This window comes from Eurosta solidaginis, chromosome 5 (genome assembly GCF_040869045.1).
Source record: "Eurosta solidaginis isolate ZX-2024a chromosome 5, ASM4086904v1, whole genome shotgun sequence".
Lineage (NCBI taxonomy): Eukaryota > Metazoa > Arthropoda > Insecta > Diptera > Tephritidae > Eurosta > Eurosta solidaginis.
The window spans coordinates 200,599,048-200,618,804 of NC_090323.1; the positions used below are offsets into that span (position 1 = coordinate 200,599,048).

Here is a 19,757-nt window from a genome sequence, read left to right on the forward strand (position 1 = left end):
CACCTAGAAGCGATTTTTTTTTCATGGGTCGATTTCTATTCTTGTATGTATTATGTGTTCCACATATGAACCAAATCGGACCACAGGTACGATTTTCTGAAGTGTTTCAATCCATGCGCCACCTATCGGAGTTTTTTTTCTTATTATTGTACTGTCATCGAGTTCTGAACTATATTCCAAGTTTCAAGCATGTAGCTTATCAGGAAGTTATTTAAATTTCAATTACAAAAAGGGTTATGTCCAACCAACCTGTCAACTCAACCTAAATAAAGCCGTTTAAAAATTCTCTTAAGCATCATGTTAAATATATCGGCGCATTGCACAGACAGCAATTGGCCACAATATTCGTTTTTGTTGCATACTGCCACACCCAGCTTCCTTCTGGAGGCATTGGAGAAATTTAATATTGTACGCATTGTTTTAAAAAATCGATTATGTACGAATTATTTTCCCTCGAATTAGAAATTCGAGTTACACATATGCATGAGTTGATCGAAACATCATTGCATATGCTATATAATGAATAAAAAAATTCCAAGTAAAAGAAAAAAACAAAGTACATATAATATTACTACACCGGCTAAATTTATTGTCGAGAAGCTCTCAGGCTTAACGAGTATTTCGAGAATATCGCAAGCTATACGAGTATTTCGAGAATCTCAGATATTCCAGAATCTCGGGCGCTTTACGAGTATTCCGATCTCTCGATTTCACGAGTCTCGAAATTCTCTCTTGTAATAAATAGTAATCTCCACTTGCTATTGGTTTCTTATCGACCTGTTATCGTTTGGTTGCGCATGTTTCATCGATTTGATTGAAGTTTAATCAGTATCTGTTTCATAACAAATCAATGAGTCGTCGTTAACAAATCGACTACATGCCGATAAGAAATTGATTACGCTCCTATAAGAAATCGGAAACTTCTCGATAACCTAATTGGTAAGTTTTCGATAACGCACCGAGAGAAATTTATTAATACTCGCATAACAAATCTATATGTTTCTAAAAACAAATTTATACCTTTACCCTTATGGTAACATATGGTATGTAATCGATAACTTTTTGATAACAAGTTGATAACTTTTCGATACCAAATCCAACACATATTGATAATATGCGATACATGATAAATACTAATATTTTGATAACCAACGTCGATTCAAAATCGATTAAACTAAATTTAATTGAAATTCAATTAAATGGGATTTAATTTCATTTTATTCCATTCACTTCATTTTCTATATTTTATGCTATTCTGTTTTATTTTATTGTATTTCCTTTTTTTTTGTTTCATGTTATTTTATTTTTATTTATTTTACTTTGTATTATTTTATTTTTATTTATTTTATTTTTTTATTTGTTATTTTGTTTTATTTTACAAATTTTGTTTTTTTGTTTTCATTTTATTTTACAAATTTTATTTTATTTTGTTTCCTTTTATTTTTCCTAATTTTTTTTTTATTTTATTTTTATTTTAGAAAGTTTTATTTTATTTTGTTTCCTTTCATTTTCCTAATTTTTTCATTTTTTTTTTTTATTTTACGAATTTTATTTTATTTCGTTTCCTATTATTTTTCCTAATTTTGTTTTTATTTTTATTTTATTTTATTTTTCAAATTTTATTTTATTTTGTTTCCTTTTATTTTTCCTAATTTTCTCATTTTATTTTATTTTACAAATTTTATTTTATTTCGTTTTCTTTTATATTTCCTAATTTTTTTCTTTTATTTTTATTTTATAAATTTTATTTTTTTTTATTATTATTTTATTATTTAGTTTATTTCGGTTCCTTTTATTTTTCCTAATTTTTTTATTTTATTTTACAAATTTTATTTTATTTTGTTTCCTTTTGTTTTTCCTAATTTTTTATTTTATTTTACAAATTTTATTTTATTTTTGTTTAATGGTGTGTTCAGTTTATACTTATATTTAAGAATTCATGAGCTTAACACCGGCTTATGATAATTGAATTTCAATTATTATGTTTTCTAAGAGAAACTGAAAAGAAAGAAACATTTATTGGCATATTGCGATGGATCCATTTCTAAAACCGCCAACGTAATCATCATCAGGCAATTTTGTAATGTTATCAAAGGTTTCACCGAGATTCGAACCGTGAATCACATGGTGAAACTGCAGTAGCCTCTAACACTAGGCCATCCTGCTGGTATTTGTTTACATGCTTAATTCAGTTTTTCTCATTTCTACACTAACAACACAATTGAGACATTTTGTCTCTATATTAATTTGTGTGCCATGTAGATCAGTTTCTCTTAGAAAACATAATAACTGAAATTCAATTATTATAAGCCGGTGTTAAGCTCATGAATTCTTAAATATAAGTATAAATTGAACACACCATTAAACAAACATACATAAATATGTACAACTGAGCCAGAGTTTACAAAGCTTCTTATTCGCAACGAAGAAGAACCTTACAAAAACAAATCTACATGGCACACAAATTAATATAGAGACAAAATGTCTCAATTGTGTTGTTAGTGTAGAAATGAGAAAAACTGAATTAAGCATGAAAACAAATACCAGCAGGATGGCCTAGTGGTTAAAGGCAACTGCAGTTTCACCATGTGATTCACGGTTCGAATCCCGGTGAAACCTTTGATAACATTACAAAATTGCCTGATGATGATTACGTTGGCGGTTTTCGAAATACATAGGTCCATCGCAATATGCCAGTAAATGTTTCTTTCTTTTCAGTTTCTCTTAGAAAACATAATAATTGAAATTCAATTTATTTTATTTTGTTTCGTTTTTTTCCTTTTTTTTTATTTTACTTTGTTTTATTTTATTTCATTTTTAATTAATATTAATTTATTACCTATCAAAGGAGTACTACTCGAACTTAAATATTCTTATTTTTTGTAAACCTTTTTATTATTAAACATTTTCTCATATTTGCTGATTCTCCCGCTATACTTTCAACATATTTACTATGACCACACTTTTCGTTTATTTATATATATATACAAGAGATTATCCTCCTTGTATTAAAAAAATAAAATAAAGTACTCCCTCACTTTTTATTTCACATTATTATGTTACGCCTATGCGTTCGCTTTAGTAGTTTAGTACACACTTAAATTAAGTTCAAGAGAAACGTTGCACTAGCGAATAAAGAAATATGCTTTAAATTATTTGTTTGTTAATATCTGATTGTTTATTCAACGCATTTGCTTGCAAATAATACGTAATAATTACGAACACAAACTATCCATGAAAAGCGGATTAAAAAAAATGTGTAACTAGGTTTTTTTTAATGCAATTAAACACAACCAAAAAAATTATAAAGCATTTCTATTTGAAAATAATTTTACTTAATTGGAAATTTAATTATTTTGCATACGAAATGTAGGCGAATTGTAATGTGATAAAACAACAACTCTATTATAATTATAGAAATGCAAATGCCTATTTGTACATATTTTCAATTCATATCTCATATCCTTTATTTGTGTGTTTTTTTTTTATTTTATTACAAAGGCACGCGCCAATAGAACATTTTTCTTATTTATGTAAATACCCGCAGCGATACCGACAAAAATAATTAATTGGGTTATGTATATAAACAAAATGTTTACATCGAAATATTGTTGTGTATAATTGACTTGCAACAACAAATATTACAATGAAAACTAAAATGCAGTAAAACGGCTAATACTATTCGCCAGCACGCAACCGCAAATTAATGTATCTATTGAGTTGATAATTCAACGAAACCACAGCCAGTTTAATAGCTTAAATGATAACAATTAAAAAATTACGAATTGCTAATAGAAAAGAGGCAGACGATAGTAAATATGTTTTTGTTTTAAGTAATCGGCAAAATTAAAACGTATTTTACATATCTACTTACGCAGTTCGGCATGGGCCCGCTATGTGAAAGGAGATACTATATCGTGGGCTACGCTAACGACCAACATTTAGAACATAGGCGGCGTTCTATTATTTGTTATATAGCCATGTTTTATGGTTAAACTTAAACTTTTATACCCAGATTTTACTTGTACACAACGGTATTATAGCTTTGATTGGATAACTAACGGTAGTACGCAATGGCATAAAGGAATCGAAATGGATATATACTGCCTTTCATCAAATTTATCAGGCTTTCAGAATAGCTCAATTTTCATTTAACACATTAAAGACTCAAAAAATATGTGTTCCTTTATAAAGGATTTTGAACTTTTTTAATAATTATGACTGCTTGTGAAAGTAAAGACAGGGATTAAAGCTTCTCGACATAGAAATATTTAGCATCGAAGGACACTGCTTGGGAATAATTTAAAGGAATATGTCTGAATCTCATTTGGTGATTCCGAAATCTACTAGAAGGTTTAAAAAAAATGTGTCTTGAAAGTTCCTCTTAGTTTATACTTATGGTAAGAAATCGTCGAGGGGTCGACTGCTAATACGCGTCAAAAAATATCGGGAGAGGTGTCAAACGACGCGTCTTGACATCAGTATTAATAATCGAAAGGCGGAAAATAAAAATTTTAACTCGTTCAAAAGATATTAACGAAAAACCGAAAAAAGACCCGCGGGTACCTCCGAAACCGGGGTTGAGATCCATAGTATTTTTGCGCAGAACACCTTTCTGCGTTGGCGGCCTTCGGCCGCGCTTATAAAAAATTACCCTGGGTGGGACCAACACTGGTTTTGAGACCAAAACAAGACCACACAAAACACTTATGTTCACAATTTTTTTTGTGGGTACACAACACAACAACAACCACATGAAAATCGCCAAATTCAACTGCAAATATCTCCGGAGAGAGATGAAATTTTTCTTTTCCGCCTTCGGATTATTGTTCTCAAGATTAGTACGCGTCTTTTGACACCCCTCTCGATATTTTTTGACGCGTATTAGCAGTCGACCCCTCAACTAGACTTTTACCAAATCGTTTCAATTTAAAAACTTACACACAAATATATTCAAAACTAGTTCCAATCTGAAAACAGTAACATCTCTACTAGTTGAATTTACCAAAGGGGAAATATTTTCTTTGGGGCTTACCCCAAAATGATAAGAAAAAAATATGCAAGTAAAAACCCTAAAGAGTACGAACAAACCTGTCAACAAATTAAGATGAAAGAAGCGCAAGAGAGCTCTCGCGAGATTTGATCGAAATCTTCGAGCGTTCAGAAGATTAGCTGGCTGAGTATGACAAGTGATGAAATAAACGAACCAGTCATCCAACTTTTGGGCAGTAGAGACGCGCAAGTCGCCGAGTGTGCACACAAACTGCGGAAAAGCTCAAAAACGTTTAGCGCTTCATACTCGTAGTTAGATTAAAGCGTGGACGCGCAACTTTTTGTATTTTGTTTCTTTGTTGATTTTATTTACTCAGTAGTTTGTTAGATTTGGTTTTTTTTGCTATGCGCGCATGGTTGTTAACAAGAATATTTAGTAATTAAGTGTTTGCCATTGATTAAGCCATTTTATTGCAAATATTTTTATCGATATTTTTTATGAAATTTGCATTTGTTAAATTGTGATTGTGAAGAGAAGCCAGCCAAGTTTTAAGTGTGCAAATTGATTAATGTTCAATAAATATAATAAAAAAAGCTATAATTAAGAGTTTAATAAAAAAATAAATCGTTGCTCAGTTGTGCTACTTGTTCAGTGCCCTACTTACTCACTTACATACCTCATTAATTTTTACATACAAACAAAGCGTCAAAGATGCATTTCACCAGCATCTGCTTTGCCGCGTATTTGTTCGTGCAGCTGAGCGTTCACGTTTGGTGTCAACAAATGCTGCCACAAAGCTCCCAAACACACCGCACAAATGTAACCAGCCGGAATTGGGTAGGTGCAAACAGTGACAAAAAAACAAAAACAAAAGATGTACAAAACCTTATAATGCTCACTTATTGCAAAAATAAAAATTTATATAATCATGTAATACCATTATTATAGACAAAGAAGATGCAATTCAAAAAAAAAAAAATAAAATAAAAATAATTTGTGAAGAAATAAGCAAGAAATAATTACTAAAAAGAGATGGTAACCGTTTTTTTTTCTTTCAAAGTCTAAGTTAAATAAGCGGATTTAAAAACAATCAAATTGTTCACTGAATGAATGGACCATCTGTCATTTTTAATTTTTTAAGTGACAGGTGAATTTTCATTCGTTATTCAAGAAATAAAATTTGATATTCAAAAGATTCATTATTAAAACTTAATAAAAAGCATTTTAATTGTACTTCCAAAGGAAGTATAGCTTATCGGGAAGAGGATTTATTCTATCAGAAACGTCTAAAGTAAGTAAGACTTGGTTAAATTGGGTGACAGATAATTTAACCGTGTATTAAAAACTTAGAAGTAAGCAAAAGTTAAAATGTTGTAAATGAGGTAAAATGTACTCATGAAGGAGCTATTAAATAATAATTTATGAAATTGACAATAAAGCAAATTAATAGTAGATAAAATATATACAGAATAGAATTTATACAGAATTTCATAACATACATATAAAAATAATGATCACAACGCAATTTTCCAAACAAGTTTCAAGTAACTGGTACTTCATATTTGAAACAGAGGGTTGAACAGTATATCACGGTTTAGCGTTCTTTGCTTCATTTCGAATTACAAATTTAATGTAGTTAAAAGGTATTTTTTAATACCAAGAAACAAGTCGCAGACATCTAAATTTTTACAGTGTTCGTTAAAATCACGACATAAACAGCGAAGTGGTTCGTGCATTTCATAACTCGACCTGCATGTAGCTACAAAAATTGATTGAAAATGACTAGATGGCCTAATAGGAACGTTAAACTTAATTTCTCCAAGCAAAAATGGACTATTTATTGACCTTTTATTAATTTAACAATAAATAAGACACCAAGCATCTCCCTGCGGCTCTGCAATGTGGGCAACTGTATTAGTTTTATTCAGTTGTTTGATGGTCCAATGTTTATTATGTTTGGGTGTATTAGTTTTAACCGGCTGCAATAGGGCAGGGAAATTTTAGAAGGATCCCATGGTAAGTGTTTTAAAGCGAAAAGCAAAAATTGTTTCTGGATCGATTCCAGCTTGTCAGAATGAACCTGATAACGCGGATTCCAAATTATTGAAGGGTATTCCAAAGTAGGTCTGAACAATGATGTAAAAAGAGTTTTTGTAACGTATGGGTCATTAAATTCTTTAGACCAACGTTTAACGAAAGCCAAAGTACCTTTAGCACTATTCACGCAAGATTCAATATGAAGTTAAAAATCGAGTTTTGGGTCCATTGTAACGCTTAAATCAATAAAATTAGTGACTTGCTTGATTACATAGTCGCCAATAACATAATCATGGGATTGGAAGGACTTCCTTGTAAAACACATGAACTTACATTTAGGTAGGTTTAGTGACATGGCTTTAATGTGTGATCGATTTTTGCTGACCAATTTGATTTTATTAAATTCATTTTACACCAGTCACCTAGACTATTCAGATCAGCCTGAAGACATGCCCTATCCACGGGTGAGCGCATAGGCATTATGAGCTTGACATCATCAGTGTACATAAACGGCTTGCAGCTCTTCAAAACACTAGGAAAGTCATTAATGAACAACAGGAACAAAACCGGACTAAGATGGCTGCCTTGAGGAAAACCAGAAGTTACGTTTATGAACCGAGACCAACAATTATTAAATATAACTGTTTGTTTTCTTTCCTTCACATAAAAAGAAACCCAAGATAGAAGCAAAAGAGGAAATCCTAACCGATCAAGTTTGAATAAAAGTATAGAATGAGAAACTTTATAAAATGCCTTACTAAAATCAGTATATAAAACATCAACTTCACAATTAGTTTTAAAACTGTTGGATACAAAGGTTGTAAACTCGAGCAAGTTGGACACCGTTGATTTACCCTTGCAAGAGCCATGTTGTGAAAAGTCAATTAATGAAGATACTCTAAAAGCAATCTGTTTTGTGACAATCAATTCAAATAGCTTAGGAATAGTATTGAGTTTGGCTATTCCTCTATAATTTATAACACGGGGGGCAAGATTTCAGCACTACCGATGGAATTTGATCCGGACCACTAGAGTAAGAAATTTTTTAGATTTTCCAGATGAGTTAAAACATCATCAGTAGATATATATGGGACTGCCTGGGAATCCAGAGGAGACAATCTGAAAGGATAATTCGATGGCGGGTAATCATAGGTGTTTAAATAATTAGATTCGAAGAAATCCGCAAACATGTTAGCAATTTCGAAGCTATCGTTGGAAATCTGATCATTTAGCTGTAGAAGGAAACGCTTTTATCTTCCTTTTTGAATTACTTTAAAATTGATGACTGCTTATGTTGTTTATATCGTGTATTACATCTGAGAATTAAGTGTCGGTATATTTGGTCTGTATAATTGTTTAATTTGTGGACTGATAAATAAATAAATAAATTAGCGGCAGTAAAGTGATTTTCATTTAAAACGCGTAAGAACGTGTAATGCCCGAAAAGGCAGTTATTATTATTATAATTAGGGCTGGAAGCACTGCGACCTTTGTGCAGATCTATTGTGCATGACCTTTCAGCTTAATTTAGTATTTGGAGGCTTTTGATGTATATAAGTACCTGTTGTTGTTGTTGTAGCGATAAGGTTGCTTTCCGAAGGTTTTGGGGAGTGTTATCGATATGATGGTCCCTTGCCGGATACAGATCCGGCACGCTCCGGTAACACAGCACCATTGAGGTACTAGCCCGACCATCTCGGGAAGGATTTATATGGCCACATTAAACCTTCAGGTCATCCCTCCCTCCCCACCCCCGAGTTTCATGAGGAGCTTGGAGTCGCCAGAGCCTCGTCTGTTAGACAAACAGGATTCGCCGCGAATAGGTGAGGTTGACAATTGGGTTTGGAAAAGCTATATATTGCGCTGGAAATCTGTAGGGTTGCGCTACACAGCCCCTTGAATCTGGTATTTTAGTCGCCTCTTACGACAGGCATACCTACCGCGGGAATATTCTGACGCCCTAACCCCCTGGGTTTTTACTCATATTCATTCATACTCATATTTTTACTCCATATCACATAGGAATTAAGGGTCACACCACCTATATGGGATATTCTCTGCCTTACCAGAGTGACGCATTCGCAGAGAATGTGAACCGGCGTTTCATCGTACAGCTCACAGAAAGGACAAATTTGAGTATCGGATAGATTTAACTTACTTAGGTGATATCGTAGACCACAGTGCCCCGTATAGTACCCAGTGCGAGTTCTTAGACCTTACCTGCGAAGACTAATGAGTTTGGCTGATTCTTTCGTTGCCGGAAGTATAAACATTTTGACCTGTCTCTGCCCTGAGAAGTCAATCCAGTGATGTATGAAGTGTTTTATTTCCCAGTTACTTATGGTTTCCCTGGTATGTGCTTTTGTGAGTCCACAAAAGGGCTCTGAGCCACAGAATGGTGCTATAGCACCCTGATTTGCTGGTAATCTGCATGTTCATTACCTTCTTGTCCCTGATTTCCGGGAACCCATCCTAACAAAACCTTGTTTTTGGCTCCCAGGTCATTAACGATTTCAATGCAGTCATCCCCTAGCTTAGATGTAACTGTGTAGGATTAAGGCACGCGCGGCCGCCCAGCTGTCCGAAATAATGTAGATGCTCTTCCACGATGAGCCTCTCCGTAATAGGACATTATCTACCACAAACTTCTATTGCATTGATTTCTGCCTGAAATATGGTGGGGTAGCATCACATCGATTTCTTGAAGTTCGGCCCATAGGTGCCAGCTCCGGTTCTTCCGGCATCGAATTTCGATCCATCCATGAACTAGTCCTCTGAGTCAAGGTTATTATAAGGATTCCCTCTTTCCCAGTGGGTCCTGTCTACAACGGACACTTCAAAGTTCCGTGAGATTCTGAGCTTAGGGGACATTACGTCACGCAGTTGTAATATGGGATTTCCTATGAATTTTTTTATTACTTCCATATGCCCTATCATGTTTCCTGGCGTCAACTCCAAAGACTTAGTGCTCCTTTTGCTGCCTCTTTCTCTATCAGAATAGGGAAGGGAGGTATTCCCACTAAAGCTCTAAGTGCATCAGCAGGGAACGTTCTCATCTCACTCGTTATGCCAATGCAAACTAGTCAATGCAGTTTGTTTAGTTTTTATGTTGGCGTTCTATGCGTCGTTTTCCGCCACCAAACTAGGGAAGTATAGGTGACTATTGGCCTTACATCAGTATTAAATATCCAGTATATCATTTTAGGAGATATCCCCCATGTATACATCTATACCTAGAGAGTTATATAAGGTTTAGCAGCCGGTGCGGTAACTACTAAAACCAGGCATGCTTAACCAACTAACCGATATCATTTCGTTACGATAATTAACGTTAATAAACGAAACAAAGTCATTTCGTATCGTTTATTAACGTTAAGAGCGTCAAATTAACAAAATGATTTTGTTTCGTTTTCTGCCATATCAAAACGAAATCAAATCGTTTATGTTGATTATTAATTTCAAACTATGCTGGCAAAGCTGATTGATGGCGGAGTCATTAAAGGTGAAAGCATTAGCCAAGCTGATTGCAACTTTAATGAATTGTGACAGTACGAACATTTCTCAGAGTATATTTGACATTGCCACAAACGAATTACACAAACAAATTACATGGAGTTTGTGTGTATATCCGCTCGCTGTTACCACCTTACGGCTTCACCATGGCTATAGCATTGCCAGCACAATTCAAACATAAAATATCACGTTTTTGTTAACGTTTTTAACGTCAACGAAAGCTTTTCGTTTCGGTTAAAAACGAGTACAATTTATCTTGTAATTTCTTTGTCGATAATACTTCGAAGTGTTTCAACGGAAACGGTGACAGTTTTTTGATAAACGATTAGCTTAACGTTAAGGTGCATCCCTGACTAAAACTAAACTGTTTTGCCAGAAGTGAAGTCGAGGAAACCAAGACACGTCTAATTTTAAAAGTTTCGAAAATTTGCTCATTACTTAAAAATTGCGCCAAAAAAATACAAATTACAATTGATGTTTGGGTAAGCACCTACCAGTTTACCAGTCAGGCTAAATGTGTGAGAGAGGGATTTAGAGAAATAGAAAACTTTAGGACGGATGCAGCCACTGATGTTGGAAAGTTTTACATAAAGTTCATGAGATAAAAAGTTCACTATGACAATAGGATCCATGATCAGAGGCTTAGTGTCCAATAACACAGCAATTTCAATCCAAAAAAAAACATTTTAAACAATAATTCTTCCACCTGTGAATTCCTGAGTATCAAACATCATTCTCTGAGTAACGTTTTCTACTGTGAACTTTAAACTATATCTTCCCTTTATGACACAATGTTTGTTTAGAAAAAATTATTTTATCGTACAAATAAATTTCAAAACGGTCCTAGTCCAACCTTTTAAGAAATTATTAGAAGTTTATATTTCTCAAGTTAATATTCAACATTATTCCATGTGTTCCGTGTCTCAAAATCGATCTCAAATGTTCCCGAATTGATTCCCAACCCAAAGAAATATTGTGAAAATTTTTCTCCGAGCTTTGAAAAATCAACATCAAAATACTTTGAAAAAGCTTTTCGAAGAGATTTCGCTCTTTGGCAGCCGTAGTGCACACACTTCGAGCGATTTTTTTATAAAAAGTTTCTCAGCGGAAACTCCCTTGGAAGTGAAGGTCGGCCTTAATTTCCTCGGAGGTATTTTGCGCATGGTATTTATAGGTATTTTTTTAGAAGTAAAAACGCCATTAGCTTGACCTAAAATAAGCATTCAAAGAAGCAAACTCTTCTATTGAGAAAGCTCTCATGTGAATATTTATAAACGTTAGGGCGGGTCGATTTAAAAATCGCTCATTGCTCTGTGAAAATCGTATTCTAGGGATCAAAATAAGAAACTTTGCCGAAGGAACCATACCACTAAAACGAATTCTGATGCCCCCCCCCAATTTGGGTCGAACTTTTGGGTAGGGGCAAATTTTGAAAAATCCCACTTTGACCCATTTAGAGTGCTCCAATCGAGTCCAAATGTATGTAAATGTTTGTATGGTGAACCCCCAGGGGGATTCCAGGGGGTGTGCCACTGGCATCGGTGGGTCGGGCCTCCAAAGTTAGTGGGGGTCGGTCATACATTTGGACTCGATTGGAGCACTCTAAATGGGTCAAAGTGGGATTTTTCAAAATTTGCCCCTACCCAAAAGTTCGACCCAAATTGGGGGGGGGGCATCAGAATTCGTTTTAGTGGTATGGTTCCTTCGGCAAAGTTTCTTATTTTGATCCCTAGAATACGATTTTCACAGAGCAATGAGCGATTTTTTTGCCTCCCCACAAATCGACCCGCCCTAATAAACGTGAATATTAACAATATTTGTAAATCTCAAGTGAAGACGATCTGCTTAAGTTCATTGTACCTGCTCAAATTGATGAATGTAGAAAAACTCACCTAACAAGTTCCCAAAAAGGCATTGTCATAAAGACTCTTATGCAGCAAAAACACATTTACATGCACTTTACGGTTTGTCTTATTTTTATGGAGATATTTTTTTTTAATATAAAGCGAAATTTCTTTTGGAAACGGAGGGGAGTCAAGGGAACTTTTTAACTCATAAGTTACTTTAAGGTCATAGTAAGTTTAAACCTGAAAACTTTCTTCCTCTTTAAGTCGATGGCAGTTGGCACTCAAGCATTACCAAAATCAATGCTTTTTCGTCCCATACGAAAAAATAAAACTCTAAGGCCAAAAGCAAAACTTTAAGTAGGCATTGCTTATCCTTTCATGGGTTCATCTGTCAGCCTATCTGTGGCGACGGGTCATCTGTGAATGTTTTTTCCTTAACCTTGATTTAAGGAGATGTACATCAATGAACTTCAACATACTACTTCTTTTGTTCGTAATATGTATGTAACTACGGTAACATTTTATATACCAAATATTTCCTGTAAAAAAAATGTTTTGATATTTCAACACTTAATCGATATTTTACCTTCTTATTTAGCATGTAGGTAGTCTACATAGGACTAACTCAATTCCAATTAGCGTCGTGCTCTTTTTAGGTTTTTCTAAAAAATGGTGGGACGAGTCCTACTTGTTTTATGCCGACTCTGAACAGTATTTGCAGGTCAGATAAATTTTCACTGAGACGCTTTTCATGGCAGAAATATACTGGCGGGTATTGCCAAATGACAAGAAACCCTATTTTCTAATTAAAAAAATAGTTTCTTGATTGTTTTCATTTTGCTTTGCCCGGGACTTGAACCCAGAATCTTCGTTGTGGTAGGCGGAGCACGCTACCACCACACCACGGCCGGTGCCATGTGAATACAAACTTGAAAAAAGCTTTTCATCAACTTTCGGTAGCTATATTTCAGAACGGTTGAAGGTCCCTCGACGGTGTGTGATTAGGTGTACATCTTTCCCATGTAAAAATAAACTATTTTAGAAAAAATTACAAAGATCGGTTGTTATATGCCCACTTTCTTTATAAAAAATAAGTAGGAGTATCAACTACTCTTGAAGTTGGATATCTAAGCATGCTGGCGTACGTCTTGAAAACTTATGTTTTTAAGTTAACTAGTTATAACCAGAAGTTGAAATATAACCACACCAGAGGCAATTTTACTAGAAACAAATAGTTTCGGGCTTTTAAAGAAGAGTTTCGTCGGCCTCTTATCTGTAAAACCGATGGCGACAAGTTATTATTTTACTGTCCACTTATTATCGACAGCGAATTAATATCATCGAGTTATCTGCTCGTTAAAGCCGGCTTACAGATGGATAATTGATTTTATACTGGAGTTTTACCTGAGTTTCTGTTTCATAACATATTGATGAGTCGTCTATATCAAATCATAGCTCGCCGATAACAATTTACAAACTCTCCAAAAAAATTGGTGATTTTTCTATAACTTTTCTATAAAAAACGAAAACACTTCGATAACATACCGAAAACTTTCTGATAACATATCGATAACTTTTCGATAAATAACCGATAGTTTTTCTACGGTAAATCGGCAACGTTTCCATAAATTTTTGCTAACAAATTGATACGTTTTTGCTAGCAAATCTATAATCTGTAGATAACAGATCGACAGCTTTTCGACAACTCGTTGATAACATTTCGCATTAACCGAAAAATTACAAAAAAAAATCGATACTTCTTATTTTCGATAATATATCTATAGCTAACCGATAACTCGTCTGTATTCCGCTAAACGTAATAAATAATTATTGTCTTTTATCAGTGAGTTATTTTGTTGGCTTGGGAGTCACGATGAATGCACGAATTAAGTGACCCTTAGGTAACTGAAAAGCAGAACGGTCCATTAAAAGCAGAGTACTTAGCAGACTTAACTATAGATAATGGAATGCATAAGCTCCCGTTTACTATAGTGCCTACTAGAGCTTACGATTTCTTCTCGAACACATGCGAGATTTTCGAGACCCGAAAAATCGATAACTCGGTTTATCGCGAGGTTTTCGTGTAGTGTTGTGGAAATTTTCGCTTGTGCTCCAGAATAAATCGCAAGCTCTATATAAAACAGCCAATGCATTTATTAAATTGAATGTCGAAAAGCTCGTGACCTTAACGAGTTTTTCGAGATCCCAGAATCTCGCTAGAAGCCGAGACTTGCGACAAATATCTTCTCAAACTACGATGAACTGAAAATAAAGTTTTCGCCAAACTATAAAGCATAGTTTTGTTTCGCCACTGCCTAATTACGTAATTATGTTAAAGTGAAGACGTGCGCTTACGCAAAACGTTCATATGTGCTTATAAATACATACATATATGTTAATGTATATATTTTGTTTAAATTTGGAATAAAACAAGTAAGGAAGGCTAAGTTCTGGTGTAACCGAACATTACATACTCAGCTGAGAGCTTTGGAGACAAAATAAGGGAAAATCACCATTTAGCAAAATGAACCTAGGGTAACCCTGGAATGTGTTTGTATGACATGTGTATCAAATGAAAGGTGTTAATGAATATTTAAAACGTAGAGGGCCTTAGTTCTATAGGTGGACGCTTTTCGAGATATCGCAATAAGGGTGGACCAGGGGTGACTCTAGAATGTGTTTGTATGATATGGGTATCAAATTAAAAGTATCAATGAGGGTTTTAAAAGGGAGTGGCCCTTAGTTGTATATGTGAAGGCGTTTTTGCGATATCGACCAAAATGTAGACCAGGGTGATCCAGAACATCATCTGTCGGGTACCGCTAATTTATTTATATATGTCATACCACGAACAGTATTCCTGCCAAGATTCCAAGGGCTTTTGATTTCGCCCTGCAGAACTTTTTGATTTTCTTCTACTTAATATGGTAGGTGACACAACCATTTTACAAATTTTTTTCTAAAGTTATATTTTGCGTCAATAAACCAATCCAATTACCATGTTTCATCTCTTTTTTCATATTTGGTACAGAATTATGGTATTTTTTTCGTTTTTCGTAATTTTCGATATCGGAAAAGTGGGCGTGGTCATAGTCGGATTTCGGCCATATTTTATACCAAGATAAAGTGACTTCAGATAAGTAAGTGAACTAAGTTTAGTTAAGATATATCATTTTTTGCGCAAGTTATCGTGTTAACGGCCGAGCGGAAGGACAGACGGTCGACTGTGTATAAACACTGAGCGTGGCTTCAACCGATTTCGCCCATTTTCACAGAAAACAGTTATCGTCATAGAATCTATATCCCTACCAAATTTCACAAGGATTGGTAAATTTTTGTTCGAATTATGGCATTAAAAGTATTCTAGACGAATTAAATGAAGAAGGGTGGAGTTACGCCCATTTTGAAATTTTCTTTTATCTTTGTATTTTGTTGCACCATATCATTACTGGAGTTGAATGTTGACATAATTTACTTATATACTGTAAAGATATAAAATATTTTGTTAAAATTTGACTTAAAATTTTTTTTTTTTAAGTGGACGTGTTCGTCATCCGATTTTACTAATTTTTATTTAGCACACATATAGCAATAGGAGTAACGTGCCTGCCAAACTTCATCATGATATCTTGAACGACTGCCAAATTACAGCTTGCAAAACTTTTAAATTACCTTCTTTTAAAAGTGGGCGGTGCCACGCCCATTGTCCAAAATTTTTCTAATTTTTATACTCAGTTGAGCAGAGCTCACAGAGTATATTAACTTTGATTGGATAACGGTTGGTTGTACAGGTATAAAGGAATCGAGATAGATATAGACTTCCATATATCAAAATCATCAGTATCGAAAAAAAATTCGATTGAGCCATGTCCGTCCGTCCGTCCGTCCGTTAACACGATAACTTGAGTAAATTTTGAGGTATCTTAATGAAATTTGGTATGTAGGTTCCTGGGCACTCATCTTAGATCGCTATGAACGATATCGGGCAATAACCACGCCCACTTTTTCGATATCGAAAATTTCGAAAAATCGAAAAAGTGCGATAATTCATTACCAAATATGGATTAAGCGATGAAACTTGGTAGGTGAGTTGAACTTATGACGCAGAATAGAAAACTAGTAAAATTTTGGACAATGGGCGTGGCACCGCCCACTTTTAAAAGAAGGTAATTTAGAAGTTTTGCAAGCTGTAATTTGGCATTCGTTGAAGATATCATGAAATTTGGCAGGAACGTTACTATTATTACTATATGTCTGCATAATAAAAATTAGCTATATCGGAGGACGACCACGCCCACTTTTAAAAAAATTTTTTTTTTTTAAATTCAAATTTTAAAAGAAAAGTTAATATCTTTACAATATATAAGTAAATTATGTCAACATTCAACTCCAGTAATGATATGGTGCAACAAAATACAAAAATAAAACAAAATTTGAAAATGGGCGTGGCTCCGCCCTTTTTCATTTAATTTGTCTAGGATACTTTTAATGCCATAAGTCGAACAAAAATTTACCAATCCTTGTGAAATTTGGTAGAGGCTTAGATTCTAGGACGATAACTATTTTCTGTGAAAAAGGGCGAAATCGGTTGAAGCCACGCCCAGTTTTTATACACAGTCGACCGTCTGTCCTTCCGCTCGGCCGTTAACACGATAACTTGAGCAAAAATCGATATATCTTTAATAAACTCAGTTCACGTACTTATCTGAATTCACTTTGTATTAGTGTAAAAAATGGCCGAAATCCGACTATGACCACGCCCACTTTTTCGATATTGAAAATTACGAAAAATGAAAAAAATGCCATAATTATATACCAAATACGAAAAAAGGGATGAAACATGGTAATTGTATTGGTCTATTGCCGCAAAATATAACTTTAGAAAAAAACTTGATAAAATGGGTGTGACACCTACCATATTAAGTAGAAGAAAATGAAAAAGTTTTGCAGGGCGAAATCAAAAACCCTTGGAATCTTGGAAGGAATACAGTTCGTGGTATTACATATATAAATAAATTAGCGGTACCCGACAGATGATGTTCTGGATCACCCTGGTCCACATTTTGGTCGATATCGCGAAAACGCCTTCACATATACAACTGATACCCATATCGTACAAACACATTCTAGAGTCACCCCTGGTCCACGTTTATGGCGGTATCTCGAAAAGGCGTCCACATATAGAACTAAGGCCCAATCCTTTTTAAAATACTCATTAACACCTTTCATTTGATACCCATATCGTACAAAAAAATTCTAGAGTCACCCCTGGCCCGCCTTTATGGCGATATTTCGAAAAGGCGTCCACCTATAGAACTAAGGCCCACACCCTTTTAAAATACTCATTAACACCTTTCATTTGATACCCATATCGTACAAACACATTCTAGAGTCACCCCTGGTCCACGTTTATGGCGATATCCCTAAATGGCGTCCATCTATAGAACTATGGCCCACTTCCTCTTAAAATACTCTTTAATACCTTTAATTTGATAGACATGTCATACAAACACATTCCAGGGTTACCCTAGGTTCTTTTTACAACATGGTGATTTTCCCTTACTTTGTCTCTACAGCTCTCAACTGAGTATGTAATGTTCGGTTACACCCGAACTTAGCCTTCCTTACTTGTTTATTTTGCGTCATAAGTTCAACGCACCTACCAAGTTTCATCGCTTTATCCGTCTTTGGTAATGAATTATCGCACTTTTTCGGGTTTTCGAAATTTTCGATATCGTAAAAGTGGGCGTGGTTGTAGTCCGATTTCGTTCATTTTAAATAGCGATCTGAGATGAGCGCTTAGGAACCTACATACCAAATTTCATCAAGTTATCGTGTTTACAGATGGACGGACAGACGGACGGACATGCCTAAATGAATTTCTTTTTTCACCCAGATCATTTTGATATATAGAAGTCTATATCTATCTCGATTAGTTTATGCCGTTACGGATTACCTTTATGGGAACAAAGTTAATATACTCTGTGAGCTCTGCTCAGCTGAGTATAAAAAAGTGTACCTTTTTGGCAAATTCTTGTTCAACAACATTTTTTTACACACAATTGATATGCCATTGGCATTGGTTTATTATCATGGCGATTGATTTTTTTAGTTTTATCGCCTTGATAATCGAAACTTGTTTAAGCGCAAAAAAAATCCCGTTTTCTTTTGTCAGTAGGTTAGCTAAACTTTGAGGTATATTCATGAACGTACCTACATATACCTATGTAGGTATGTATGTATGTATTGTCCATACCCCAAAAAAGATTGCACCGTAAAAAGCTGTCATGCTAATAGCACATTTACAGTAAGGTTTTCACAAAACGTATTCTAAGAAAACTCCATAACTTAAATAATAATATATTTTATGGATTATGTGACCGGTAGTCCCAGCTAGCAGCATTGCAATGTTTGCGATCTTTTACGGAAATTGCTAAAGATGAGACATTTCAAAGAGCATATTTCAGGTCTTGAGGAAACGATATACGCAAATTTACTTTATAGTTTAAGTAAGTATTGATCTGTTTTGCTTTATGTTGGCAGCCGAATGTGAAATTAAAGCGGACGTGACCAACCCTGATTAGATGTGAGCTTTTTGGTAGTAACATACATTAGCCCACATGCCAAAATGAGTACTAAGAAAATTAAAAAAAAAAGTGAATAACAACTCATATCTTGTTCTAATAAAATTGTAATGCTCAGATTAACTCTGCCAAAATCTTCAATAAATAAATGAATTCATACCAAGTTAGTTGTATTATTAACTAAATATTATCTGGCGCGTTGCTGTTGCAGAGAATTTTATTTAAGAAATTGGTATTTGAATAAGCACATTGTTTTACTAAAAATCAATAAATTACTATCAAGAATTCCATAACACATCAAGAAAACGGGTAACGGTGCGTATACGTAGTATTTCTCTCATTTTATCCCGATATACTAAAATGCTTGGCGCCACGCAACGCCCTTATTAGGAAAAGTTTTAAATTTCCTTATCCCCGTAATTATTTGAAGAAAGTATCCAGAATTTATTATAGAGACTTCATATATGAGTGAGGTGCAGTGGGAGTTGTAGGGAAAGTTGGAGTGAAAGTGGAAGAGAGCGTGTGAGTGGAATACTGAGTGGGAGTGGGAGTGGGATGGGGAGTCAGAGTGGAAGTGGAAGTCGGAGAGAGAGTGGAAGTGGACAGAATAAGGTATGGACAAGAATGAGAAGAAACATGAAGGATAAAGTAGACGAGGATGATATGAAAAAAGAAGAGGGAAAGCGAGGCTCACAATTTTCGCGCAGGTCAAAGTCTGTCGGGTACATTAGTTTGGTATAGATAAAATACCAATGTATATAATATTTGCGGCCACCGTGGTGT

At 34.5% G+C, this 19,757-nt stretch overlaps 1 protein-coding gene across 2 annotated transcripts in view; it reads left to right on the forward strand.

The window, feature by feature from the left end:
• The first annotated feature begins 5,223 nt into the window (after positions 1 to 5,223).
• Positions 5,224 to 19,757, forward strand: part of LOC137252147 (angiopoietin-related protein 7) — a 31,516-nt gene continuing 16,982 nt past the window's right edge. For both annotated transcript variants that reach the window (XM_067787466.1, XM_067787468.1), the window contains exon 1: positions 5,224 to 5,830. In XM_067787466.1, the coding sequence (XP_067643567.1) occupies positions 5,705 to 5,830 (126 nt within the window). In that variant the 5' untranslated portion in view covers positions 5,224 to 5,704. The remainder of the gene's footprint in view (positions 5,831 to 19,757) is intronic.